We start from the raw sequence: 13,711 nt of genomic DNA on the forward strand, positions 1-13,711 counted from the left end.
TTCATCCTGCTGTAACCAGGTTTCTGTAAGGCAGAATAAATCAATATGTTGATCAATTATTATATCATTTACCAACAGGGACTTAGAAGAGAGAGACCTAATGTTTAATAGACCACATTTAACTGTTTTAGTCTGTGGTGCAGTTGAAGGTGCTATATTATTTTTTCTTTTTGAATTTTTATGCTTAAATAGATTTTTGCTGGTTATTGGTGGTCTGGGAGCAGGCACCGTCTCTACGGGGATGGGGTAATGAGGGGATGGCAGGGGGAGAGAAGCTGCAGAGAGGTGTGTAAGACTACAACTCTGCTTCCTGGTCCCAACCCTGGATAGTCACGGTTTGGAGGATTTAAGAAAATTGGCCAGATTTCTAGAAATGAGAGCTGCTCCATCCAAAGTGGGATGGATGCCATCTCTCCTAACAAGACCAGGTTTTCCCCAGAAGCTTTGCCAATTATCTATGAAGCCCACCTCATTTTTTGGACACCACTCAGACAGCCAGCAATTCAAGGAGAACATGCGGCTAAACATGTCACTCCTGGTCCGATTGGGGAGGGGCCCAGAGAAAACTACAGAGTCCGACATTGTTTTTGCAAAGTTACACACCGATTTAATGTTAATTTTAGTGACCTCCGATTGGCGTAACCGGGTGTCATTACTGCCGACGTGAATTACAATCTTACCAAATTTACGCTTAGCCTTAGCCAGCAGTTTCAAATTTCCTTCAATGTCGCCTGCTCTGGCCCCCGGAAGACAATTGACTATGGTTGCTGGTGTCGCTAACTTCACATTTCGCAAAACAGAGTCACCAATAACCAGAGTTTGATCCTCGGCGGGTGTGTCGTCGAGTGGGGAAAAACGGTTAGAAATGTGAACGGGTTGGCGGTGTACACAGGGCTTCTGTTTAGGGCTACGCTTCCTCCTCACAGTCACCCAGTCGGCCTGCTTTCCCGGCTGCTCGGGATCTGCCAGGGGGTAACTAACGGCGGCTAAGCTACCTTGGTCCGCACCGACTACAGGGGCCTGGCTAGCTGTAGAATTTTCCACGGTGCGGAGCCGAGTCTCCAATTCGCCCAGCCTGGCCTCCAAAGCTACGAATAAGCTACACTTATTACAAGTACCGTTACTGCTAAAGGAGGCTGAGGAATAACTAAACATTTCACACCCAGAGCAGAAAAGTGCGGGAGAGACAGGAGAAGCCGCCATGCTAAATCGGCTAAGAGCTAGTAGCTACGCTAAGCTAGCGGATTCCTAAAAACACGCAAAGTGAATAATGTGTAAATAATTTAGAGGTGATTCAGCAGAAGGAGTGCTTTAGTTAAGGCACGTAAAGATTACACTGGGAAACAAATCGTAATCTAGATAACTAGATCAATCTAACTGCGCAGATTAAACAGCTAACAGATACAGCAAAACACCGCTGTGCTCCGGAACAGGAAGTGATACAATACCGCAGTGAGAGCCAACCACCAGTAGAGGCAAGCAAGTGATCAATCAAGTGATACATACATGTATACACATAATACATATACATATATACAATTATGCTACATTCATTTTATTTTATTAATTTAATTACCTTAACTTTTTTATTAATTTATCATTATTATTATTATTATTTTCTTTTTTTTCCCCTTCCCCTCCTTCCCCATTTGTCATGTGTGTGGTGCATTAAAAGATGCAAAGTATTCAATCAAAAAAAGGCAAGGAAAAAAATAAATCAAAAAATAATTTTCCACACACATTTATTCAAAACACACAGCAAACTATAATAAACAACTGTTTTGACACTTTATGAAGATAATTTGAGGTCTTCAAAGCTTCAAACAATAACACAAATGCACATTTTGAACAATATATACAAAATGGGCTATGCATTTTGTTGTCCATTGATATGGTAAACAGTGCTTTACGCAAAGAAAGCAACAGAGTTATCCAGTAACATTCACATGCAAACTAGTGGAGCAATCCTGATAGTTACACACTCTTTGTTTGAGCACGTGAGATTGTCATCAGAGGCTCTCCGTGTGCTCCTGCTTTCACTGATCGCTGTGCGGAATGGCGCAGGGCACACTGAGTATGTACTAATAGTATGTACTCATTGCGGCACCCAGGGGGCTATTCAAACGGGCCAACTAGTAACATATCACTCCTGAAAACGATCTTTGGCTTTTCACGTGAGGTAAATCTGCCCTACGATTGGATTTTGGAAAACCATGTGTCGGTGAACCAATTCCGATTGGACACTCACATTGCGCACGTCATCACACAGCTTCTACGAGGAGTACAAAGATGGCCGATGGCTGGCTCGAAAGCCCGCGGAGTTAACTTTTCAGCAAAAAAAAAAAAAGTAAGTTTCTATCTCATATCATTCAAAAGTTATTTATAATTTAGTAAAATGGGGTCGATGCCGTCGTATACAACGGCTAAGAATTTGAAAAACATAGAATTTGAAAACTCTCAGCCCACGTTTAGAAATAAGTCAACAGATAATTAAGAATTTGTAGAACTCTGCACTTCAGTAAATGCAAGTTCTGACCTGCAAAAGTGAAGTGTCCATTTAAAGGAGAAAGAGAGAGAAAGAACAGAGCAGCTCAAATTGTTGACATGTTTTAAAACTGCACAAAGCTCTCCCCAAAACATAATACCTATTTCAAACACACAGCCCTGAAGATTAAGAAAGTGAACATTTGTGAATACATGTTTATTTGCAGTGCAGAAATGATGGCTAACCACAGTGCAATCAGGACGTTTGCTATTTAGACTGTGAAATCTCTCACCGTGCCACACTTGGGTCACAGTGACCTGATCTTGGATCAGAGGGTTTGGCTTGGTTGGATTTTATCATTTTTACGCTAAACCAAACTCAGTGTGGACTGAAAGAAATAAAAAGTAAGTCCTATAGAGGCCCTAAGGCCCATTGTTGAAGGGCTTTTCTCATTTTGCCTGGAAACTATTCAACATTAGATTTTACATTACAGTCAACGTGTAACAAAAAAAAATTTAAAATGCTTTGATCTTAATTATTTTCAGCATTGACTGACACCTCAGTGCTCACAGTGTAGTAAATAAATTTGTTTGGAAATGTTATTTTTCAATCCGACCTGGAAATTGAATTGTAAATCTTTCCTCCACTAAGCTGCTTCTTTATAAAGAGCATTCTGAACTTTCCTCCACACTCAATTCTGGAATGTCAGTGATGACATGCTGAATGTTCCTGTTCCATTCCCATGTTCACAGAGCGCCAAACCCTTTCAGCAGCCCTGCAGTTGACAGACCGAGAGGAATGATGCCCGAGGACGACTATCAGATCCCTTCATCAAACCTCTGCCTCAGTCAAGCCCCCATCTGCATCTCTGTACCCAGCAGGTACCAAATGTACTTATTTTCATGTACCAAAAACTGCTGCACTGACAGAGATGAGATTAATTAGTCGGCTGAAAACCGAAAAGATTTGCTCGCTTCACTTCAGGCATTTGGAGAACGGATCCCCAGAGCCCTCCATAGAGGAGAGGAAGCCGAGACCTGAGCCTGGTGAGTCCTGAACTCAGCTGAAGGTTGGGAAAACTTCATCCTCGTTACCATAAACTCTCTGACACTTTCTTCATGATACTCAGGGTGATTATGAACCCTGGAAATTTGAGCTTCAAAGTCTTGAAGCACTTATTTGACACAATATTTAGCAGACTTGCCAACCTGTGCGCATTTTTTCTACCAGGCATTGATTTTGACATCAAAGCAAGCTGGTATGATTTGTCACACAAAAGTATTTAAAAAAAAAGTTCAAACAAGTCTACACCTGCCAAAAAGCAAACTCTGAAGAATAGTTTGACCAGTCACAGCACCATATTCTGTCTGCTTGCCTGCCGTGTTCACACCCCGGCTGGCAGAGACAGCTAGCTTTGGCTGATAGCTGTTGTGGACCGACTGTGTCTGTCCTTTGTGATCATTTTATGACAAATATCTGAGATAATCTGGATTGCCATGCAGTTAGTTGTGCTAACAGACCATCTAAGAAGTTTGTGCTCCAGTATTTCCAAATTTCCTTCAAAGCAAATGTTTCATGTTATTTAATTTGAATGTCAGCACTGTTAGCAGGTAACGGTCGCTTGGTAACGTTGGGTCCTCTATTAGTGAGGCAATAAGCTGGTCATAATTTTTAATACCCAAGCCATCTGTCATGACAACCACCGTGCCCAATCCACAAAATCTGAGTTAAGGAAAAAAAAAACCCAAACTAAGCTTTGTTTAAAAAAAAAAAAGTGAAACAGAAAGATATTTTATTTTAAACTGAAAAATCTTTTATTTATTTTATTTGTTTTCGATTTATTTATTGTTATTTTTTTCATGTCATGTTTAATTTCTGTTTACTTTTCACTTCATATTAAGCAACTGGAAATGGCTTACTTTGTTTTCAGGTGGACCTGTCAGAAGTTATTTTTTTCCCCCCTCAAGGCCATACTTATAGTCAGAATTTCATTCAGAAATTCAAATTTCATTCATTCATTTTTTTATTTTTTTTTTTTTTGCCAGGGTTTGCCCACAACTATTCTAAGTGCTTCGGGTACACGGTTACACAGATTTTGGACATTAAGTCTGTTTTTAAGTCTGGTTTTTTAAATTATGTATATACAAATATTTTCTGTGGAAATGTCGCTTATGCCTCCATTTCTGGAGGAAGGTCTTCAGAGTGAATTCTTCTCATGTTCTCAGGTGGGCTTTCTGACTCAGTCAGAGCGTTGGTCCCGGGAGCATCACATAGTGCCCTCTGTCCCCTGAGCACCAACAAGACACCCTCGGACTATGACATTCTACTGCCTTCCCAAGGTAGCCCACCCCCAGGCAGTACATACACTGGTCCTTCCTATAATAATAATAATATAATAATTTATTTTAAAAGCAGTTTAAGTGAAACGGTTTACAAAATGCTTACTAATCTGGTTTTTTGTGACTTTGGATGGATGCACAATTTTTGAACTTGAACCATTTGGTTTTCAAACTACGAAGCGCCACTGTTTTTACAAATCTCTGAAACACATCATCGGACTGTGTGACTGACATCAATTAGTAATTTTGCTAATTTTATTAGTTTCATATCATGATAAGTCCTGAATTTTTATATATTTGAACCAATTAAATATTCTGCCAGCCTTCCTGCACCTCCTCAATGGTGTCTCCTTTTAGGAGCTGTGCAAAAACTGCACTTCATCTTGCTTCCAGCAGCTGGCACAGTAGGAAATTAAATCAGCAAACAGATTCTGAGCAGGTGGTTCATTCTCTTGAATTTGTGGTTTCTGTTGTATGTGCGCATTAGAAGACCTATTCAACAGTCGCCCTCCTTCTCAGCCACCTCCTCCTCCTCCTCCACCACCACCACCGGTGCGGCATAGTTTCTCTGATCTCACCTCCTCTTCATCCTCCACGTCGTCCTCGTCTGTCATCGCCCGACCTCACAGGCCTTCCTCTGGACATGAGCAATTGTTGTTGACCCCTGGTAAGCCGGCAAATTCACAACATCCAAAATATGCAAATTTAGAGCGGCGTACATGGAGCGAAGCGTAGGTGTGGTGTTAAAAGTAGTTTATTTTTCCTCACCATGAAGTAAGTTGCTCATGAAATCATAGAAAATGTAACACCGTGGGCTTGTTTTGTTGTGTTTTTTGATGTCGTCTTTGGTCTAGACGCGGTGTTTGACATGCTGAACAGCGCTGCTCCTTTGCCTCCACTTAGACGACAAGCTGGAGAAAATATTAAAGGTCTCTCCAGAGGCTGCCTGGAGTATGACCACCTACCATCCAGTCAAGGTAGAGCAGCAGGTCATCCTCTACGCAGCAACAAGATAAACTGTGGGCACCACTACTTCTTTTAGAGTGTGCCTAATGTGCACAAAACTATTGTTATAAGTAGAAAGGCACACTGTAGAGAACTTACATTTTTTGTTTTTGTTTGAAATATCTTCATGTTTTCCATAGTTTTTGGAAAGGTTTATGAAAACGTAGCAACCCCCCTCAATTTAAAACCTTTTTCCCCCCTTTCTTAAAAAAATAAAAAGTCCTGTCTCTACCGTTTCATGTTACTCTGCTTCTAAATTCCAGGATAGGCCAAAGATTTTCACGGTTTAATGAGAAAACTAATTGTATTGATATGGGCAATTTTTGGTAAATGTACTTGTTTCCTTTCCAAGTCAAACCCAACCTTCTGAAATTTCATGACAAATTGTTTCAGTTCTTGAGCAGTCTTGATAACAAACCAGCAAAGACTTGGGTGACAACCAGTGATGCCGGTAATGCGTTACTGAGTAATGCGTTCCTCTATTCTGACTGCTTTTTACAGTAACGAGTAATCTAACGCGTTAATCTTTCCAAATCAGTAATCAGATTAAAGTTACTTCTCCGAGTCACTGTGCGTTACTATTATTTTTGTGTTGTGGGTCGATCGCAGCTTTAAAACAGGTGTCCCGACGAGATTCAGGTGGAGGTCTGAACTGCTTCGGCCACTTTCACAGAGCCGCATCCACTGTGCAGCTCAGCACCGAGTTAAAGAACAGTTGTCTCTCAAAGTGCGGTGATGCTCAGAGCTATGGTTTTACAATGACATTTTTACATTTTTTTTCTTTCTTTAGAACTCTGTGTCGTTCTGTGTGTGTCCTTGTTAAAAACAGCTCATCTGCGACGCGAAAATACTAATGCTTTTTTTTCACCCAAATGCACCCAAGTCTCTTTCGGAGGACATGACGTAAAAACGCTGATAAAACCTTCTTACCTGTCAGTCTGGACGTGGTTTCTGCATAAATAAACTCTATCCATTCTTCCTGCCAGGGGCGAATCCATGCAGGAAGGGGCCGGGGGCGGGGGGGCGGCTCCACACAACAGCCCTAGATTAAAGGTCTACTCTTGAAGACATTTTTCATACTATTACTACTACTAATACTACTTAATAATAATAATAATTTCAACAACTAAAATATTTAGAAAGAATTTAAATTTTAGAAAGAATTTAATATTTAGTTATAAATAATTTAGGTTACAAATGGTACGTTTTACCATTACAGTGCTGTAATGGTAAAACTTCTGGCAGCTGCTGAAAGTAACTAGTAATCTAACTTACCGTATTTTCCGGACTATAAGTCGCACCGGAGTATAAGTCGCACCAGCCACTTTATCCATTATAATGAAAAATAAACCATAAATAAGTCGCACTGGACTATAAGTCGCATGGACATACAGGTATGTTAACTTAACATGAAAAGTTCAGATGATAATATTGTGACGGCTACCGTTTTCGGATGCATATTTCACCAGTCGCAACTTGTAATCTGCAGAGTATGATTTTCTTTTTGGTGGCATTTTTTCGGGCCTTCTCCGTTGTCTTGTTAAGTTATCAGTAATGTTGAAATTTTTATTTTTCTATGGTAGTCAGAGGTATGGTAGTCGCAGGAACAATCACACAAGCCTTGAGTGCCCTCTCGTGAGCTGCATTTTACCTACGGATACGTTTGTATTTTGCGGACCACATTGCGAGCCCAACTATAACCCGCACCACCGCTGAACGGTTCTTTTCTAACATATTACCCGCTGTGGACCATAGTACACACCAGGTGTCAGCTGCCGATGTTCGTGCAGCACCTACCTGCGCAGCTCATGACCTCCCCGTGGTGTTGACGCCAGCTCCTTCCAAGTGCAGACGCTAATCCTCCGCCGTCGCTCACCCAGTGCTCCCACGCAGCTCTCAGCGTCAACTTAAACACTCTGCTCACACTGATATCCACGGGTTGAAGCTGTTTTGTTAGTCCTCCCGGAATAACAGCAAGCACCATGTTCGTCTGCTTCACACGCTGTTTTACAGTCATTGTGTGGGTGAGGTGAGGAATACGTGTCCAATGTTCTTTTCTCTGATTGGTTATCGTGACCAGCGTGACCTATAGGGCGGCTGCCGTACTACAGTGCCCATGATGCATTGCATTTCCGTTTCCGGTGGCCATTTTAAAACATAGTGCGACTCTGTCAGGTAAAATTGTTTTATTACGGTAAATTAATTGAGAATCTACCGGTATATTTTTCATTTATAAGTTGCTCTGGAGTATAGGTCGCACCCCCGGCCAAAACATGTAAAAAAAACTGTGACTTATAGTCCGAAAAATACGGTAGTTACTTTTAAAATTGAGTAATCAGTAAAGTAACTAAGTTACTTTTTCAAGGACTGATCAGTAATGAGTAATTGGATTACTTTTTCAAAGCAACTGTGGTAACACTGGTGACAAGATAACTGTCTTTTCCACCTGGCTGAAAAGTTGTAATTCAGGTTTGTTAAAGTTCAGGTAGAACTACAACTATGCTTCCAAACATTAGTGTTCTATAAAAGGTGTTGTGGTCAGCCACAACAACAGGAACTAATACAACATGCAGAAACTTGGCCGAAGTCTGAATAAAAAAAAGTCGTTATTTTTAACATACTAATAATTGAAGGGGGCGTGATGGAACAGCGATAATACTCTTGCCCCTATTTCAACATCACCCAAGCCCTAATTGCCACGTACATCTGGAGTTGTGTCAGAAAGAGCATCTGACTCAAAACCTGTACCAAATCAGAATGCAGGTGGGTACAGGAAGAGCTACGTCAGCCCCGAGCACCAAATTGGGGGAAGTCATATGGAAAACCAATGACGAAGAATTCATACTAAGAATTCGGCCCCACTGTCTTTTTCATAAAATCAGAATTTGAACGAGTGCAACTTTTACATTTTCAAGAGCTACAACTCTAATTATGCCAATAAATAGTTTGCAAGGTAAGAACAGGTAGCTCAGTGGGATAAGGTGTTGCCTTACCAATACGTAGACCTGGGTTTGATGCCTGCTCGCACTGCCCGTCTGTGTTCTTTGAACAACACACTTCATCTGCGTTGTTTCCTCCATCCAGCTGTAACTGGATACCAACTGTGGCTGGGGAGGTAACCTGGGATGGCCTGACGTCACGTCCAGGGGAGACTTAGATGCTCATCCACTTCATGCTTTGTAATCCGGAGATAAGCTCCAGGACCAACCAGCCTCAGGGCCTGTAGAGGATTTATTCACTTACTTGTCTGCACTACGAAATAAAATTCCTAGCTGCTACCTTGATGCTGTTTCGGCCACGTTTCAGTCATTCACTTCAAGATGGTTGGGGGAAGAGGCACCGCTGTGTGCATTTGGAATGTGTGCAAAGATCGATGAGGCCACGCAGACCTGAAGAGCCTCTATACCTTCATCATTTTCATGTAGGAAGGTGATTGTATGTTCTCACTTAATACAAGGATGGAATTTAATTTGTGTGAAATCACAAATTAAATCACAATAAAAGGATAATTTAAAAAGACAAGAAAATGGGTGTTACATATTGTCAAAAATTGTTTGCGCGCTGTTCAGTTTAGTAAAAGATGCCCCATGGCAAAGATTTGGACTTCAGCATTTTTAGTTTTGGTTTGTTTTTGTTTGGTTTTTTTTTTTGGTTTTTTTATGTAATTGTGACGGGACCTTTTTAATGACTTAATCTGCACAGGACAGCTCAAGGTCAATGATCACATTTCTGCTCATGATCTTAAACCATCCATGCAGAAGTTGCATAATAACGAGTTATTAAGATTACTCAGTTTGGGTCAAGTTCTAATTTATGAGCTTGATCTGTTTGAAGTCCAGTTTTTGTCTTTTGTAGTGTACATAGTATTACGTGTTCTCTGCGCTGTTTAGACCTTCAGGTACTTTACATATTCTGACTGAACACGTCAGAATCACAGATTCACAGACATCTGGAAAAGTCTGAGCTTTTGAAATTGAAATAGTTCAGGATCCTTCGGTGAAAACAAAGAAGAAAGGTTTTTGGTTGAAAAGATACTCTTAAAAAAAATGGAAAGAAAAACTGAAAAACTGTCCGGTGAAAAGTTCATCTGTGCACTTGTGGGTTGAAAACATCTCGCCAATATCTGAAAAAAACCTTAGGAGAAGGTCCTGTGCAGTTGTGTCCTTTGTGCATAGATCCAAAGTTACTGTTAAACTGTAACAAACAACAGCTTAATTATTTCTGTTTAAATGACCTTTTTCATCAAATGTATGGTATTTAACTTGGAGCAGGCATCCTCTGTAAAAACCACCTTTTTACCATTTCTGCCATTTCATCCATTATGCTGTGGCACATCAAACTGTAGTGTCTGCTTTCTCGCTATGAAAGACGCTGATTATTTAATAACAGAGGACTGAGATGGAAGGATTTGAAAAAATGTCAAAGCTGCATTTAGTCTACAATCTTCTCTGTAACTCCTCGACTGCAAAGGACACTCTCAGGTTTCTGCTGGTTTTTTTCCCATCACTTTTTCCACTGACTTGGTTTCTCTTTTTCAATCCATCCCAGTATCGATGGACTGTTTGCAGGCCCCCGCCAGACCACCCAAACCACTGCCCAGGAAAATTCCTCCCGACATTCAGCCCAGCAAACCCCACAGCCTGCACTCAGCCAGCGAGACCCTAGACGCCAAGATCGCCAAGCTGATGGGGGAGGGTTACTCCTTCGAGGACGTCAAGCGGGCGCTGACGATCGCTCAGAACAAAGTCGATGTGGCCCGAAATATCCTGCGCGAGTTTGCCTTAGTGGCCCCGAGACTGAACCTGTAGTCCCAGAGACAGTGAAGAGGAGCCGTGTTTCTGAAAGGACAGACTTTAAAATAAATAAAGGGCTTTGTCAGTTTGAGTTCGGGATGGACAACAACTACACCAATGAAAAAAACCCAGAACACAGGGAGTCAAAAGTTTCACCTGGTCACAGCGAAGTGTGCTGGTGCTGGATTCTGGTTTTCAAACGCTCCCAGTGTGTCTGGACTTTCTGCCTGTTCTGAAGCTCTGATCCTGCTACTGCTGCTACCGTCACATCCTGCCGCCCCTCCAAACGTCACTTTGAAGGGTCTCATCACAGAAACATTCCCAGCTCTTTAGACGCCCGGCATTGTGAGACCTTTGTATTTACAGCCAGTGGGGGGAGCCAGACTCCAACATTTGCCTTGTCTTAACCCCCTCCAGTGTCTCCTCTGTCTCCCACTTACCTCCCAGCCTTCCCTCCAGAGAATTCTTGCCTGTTTGTAAAACGTCTGGCTGACTTGTAGGTCTTAAAGTTCTGAGGAGATGGGAGCGGATGGACAGAGCCAGAGATGCCTTATTGATTCACAAATTATCCCCCAGATCAGGAGAAAAGCGTGCGATGGCTCCAAGACGAGCGCTGTCCTCGCACTCTGTGAGTTATTTAGACAATAAGAGCGGAGAGGAGAGGGTTTGTTTCATTCTGTGCTGTTCCCAGACTAGAGGATTAATCTGCTGGGGCCTTTTTTTAATTACTTTCTTCATGTGAGGACAGCCAGCCTATGAATGTATTTGTTCTGCATGAGCGAGTCGTAGCTTTGTGCACACAGGTCACCTCTTCAGGGTGGAAAGGCTGATCTATTTTTTTTTTCCCTTTTAAATTCCACCGTGTCAAAAGCTAAAAGACCTCATAACGCCTGCGTGTGCATGTCCGTGCCTCAGTGTCAGCTCAAGCATTTAAACAATCGACCTGTTGTGAACGTCTGTTAGAACCAGGAGACCACACCCTCTGCAGGGGTGACATGACACCCACGGGCATCGCTCGACCAAAACGCCGGCGTTCCCGACAGATCTGAGGAAGCGCTCGAAATCTCCCAGTCACTTTGGCGCTGTAGCAGTTATGACACATTTCATTGATAAGATAGTGATGAACAGGGTACGCTCCTTTTGGCACAAACCTTTTGGTACTAAATCCCAAATACTTTGCCCAGAACTTTCCTGAAAAGGAGCTGTGTAGTTCCTGGAGACGACTTACTTGCATTCAGACCCTTTAAGTGCTGTGAAGGTTTTGTCAGTTGAAAGAAGACAACTTGTAGTCTTCTGCTTCGTCTGTCAGAGCCACTTTGGTTATTGTGATTTTCTTTTATTAACACGTTTTAGCTTTTGGATTTTTACCCCTGTAGCACTGCGACACTGAATGACTTCGTAATTGTGAGTTGATGACTTGTCTGCATTGTGCTTTCTCCTCCTGCTCAGCGTACACTTTGTTGTGTTTTTCATTTTCTACAAACTTTGCTGTTATTTCAAAGGGACCAGTGCCAAATCCTAGTTTTTATTTCTTTGTTTTTAAAGAAGTTGTTCACATTCACTGGTTGTTCCCGTTTGTGGACTCTGCCATAAAACAGCCGGAGCCTGACTCGGTTACAAATATTCACCTCTTCTCTTTTGTTTACAGCCAAAAAGTAAAGAAAACTTTGAAAAAGAGCGGACAGCAACGTTAATGGGAGTACTGGAGGAATGCTTCGGTCGCATTCAGGATCGACAGTGGAATTTTTATTTGTGTGATCTGGCAAAACAGGCAGGACTATTAGTTTGGTGCCATAAGTGCTTCTAGCAGGACCCCCATTATGTTGTCAGTGTAAAACTAAATCACCATTTCCAAATCTAACATCAGAACTGCAAGGTGAAATTGTAAAGTTACTAAATGTGTGACAGCCTGACTTGTCCTGATCAACAAATACCTGACTTGCTTACAAAAGCGTGCAGCAGCCACCTTTTGGAGGCAGCGCCGTGCTGATAGAAGAAGACGACGTGTCATCACATTCACGTAATTTCACGTAGCAAACGAATAGTGCTCACCTTTAGGAGATTTTCAGACATAGCTCAAATAATTCATGTCACAGCATGTCATCAAATTGACCTACATAGAACCCGCCCAGCAACACAATCTTTACATCAGACAGGTTCTTGGTCTTACAGTACAGCAGTCGTCCTACTGGATGCTGCTTTGGCAAGTACATTATAGATTAAAAAAAAATAGCTAAGAAGATAAAGCACACACCGTGGCGTTCACTCATACAAGACTGTATTGTCTGAATGTAATGGAATGTAAACAGAAAGTTTAACATTTTTTTCAACGTGGGCTCTGTTTGTCAATGCTTTTGGGGCATCTTTTCACTTGGGACCAAACAAAATAAAGCGGCGGACAGTTCTAATGTCATTTTTGCTTGTTCATTCATGACAGGAAGCGGTTTAAGTAACATTATATGTGTGTATATATATATATATATATATATATATATATATATATATATATATACACACAGTAGTGTTCAGAATAATAGTAGTGCTATGTGACTAAAAAGATTAATCCAGGTTTTGAGTATATTTCTTATTGTTACATGGGAAAGAAGGTACCAGTAGATTCAGTAGATTCTCACAAATCCAACAAGACCAAGCATTCATGATATGCACACTCTTAAGGCTATGAAATTGGGCGATTAGTAAAAAAAGTAGAAAAGGGGGTGTTCACAATAATAGTAGTGTGGCATTCAGTCAGTGAGTTCGTCAGTTTTGTGAAACAAACAGGTGTGAATCAGGTGTCCCCTATGTAAGGATGAAGCCAGCACCTGTTAAACATGCTTTTCTCTTTGAAAGCCTGAGGAAGATGGGACGTTCAAGACATTGTTCAGAAGAACAGTGTAGTTTGATTAAAAAGTTGATTGGAGAGGGGAAAACTTATACGCAGGTGCAAAAAATTACAGGCTGTTCATCTACAATGATCTCCAGTGCTTTAAAATGGACAAAAAAACCAGAGACGCGTGGAAGAAAATGGAAAACAACCATCAAAATGGATAGAAGAATAACCAGAATGGCAAAGGCTCACCCATTGATCA

At 41.5% G+C, this 13,711-nt stretch overlaps 1 protein-coding gene across 3 annotated transcripts in view; it reads left to right on the top strand.

Moving 5' to 3' along the window:
* The window catches only part of cblb (Cbl proto-oncogene B, E3 ubiquitin protein ligase), a 177,246-nt gene extending 164,976 nt beyond the window's left edge, over positions 1–12,270 (top strand). For 2 of the 3 annotated variants that reach the window (XM_034178811.1, XM_034178809.1), the window contains exons 14-19: positions 3,238–3,366; positions 3,470–3,531; positions 4,711–4,824; positions 5,312–5,491; positions 5,679–5,801; positions 10,378–12,270. In XM_034178811.1, coding sequence (XP_034034702.1) covers positions 3,238–3,366; positions 3,470–3,531; positions 4,711–4,824; positions 5,312–5,491; positions 5,679–5,801; positions 10,378–10,637 — 868 coding nt within the window. In that variant the 3' untranslated portion in view covers positions 10,638–12,270. The remainder of the gene's footprint in view (positions 1–3,237; positions 3,367–3,469; positions 3,532–4,710; positions 4,825–5,311; positions 5,492–5,678; positions 5,802–10,377) is intronic. The other variant, XM_034178810.1, reaches the window with a different exon arrangement.
* Positions 12,271–13,711: the final 1,441 nt, after the last annotated feature.

Source organism: Thalassophryne amazonica, chromosome 9, assembly GCF_902500255.1.
Source record: "Thalassophryne amazonica chromosome 9, fThaAma1.1, whole genome shotgun sequence".
Classification (NCBI taxonomy): Eukaryota; Metazoa; Chordata; class Actinopteri; order Batrachoidiformes; family Batrachoididae; genus Thalassophryne; species Thalassophryne amazonica.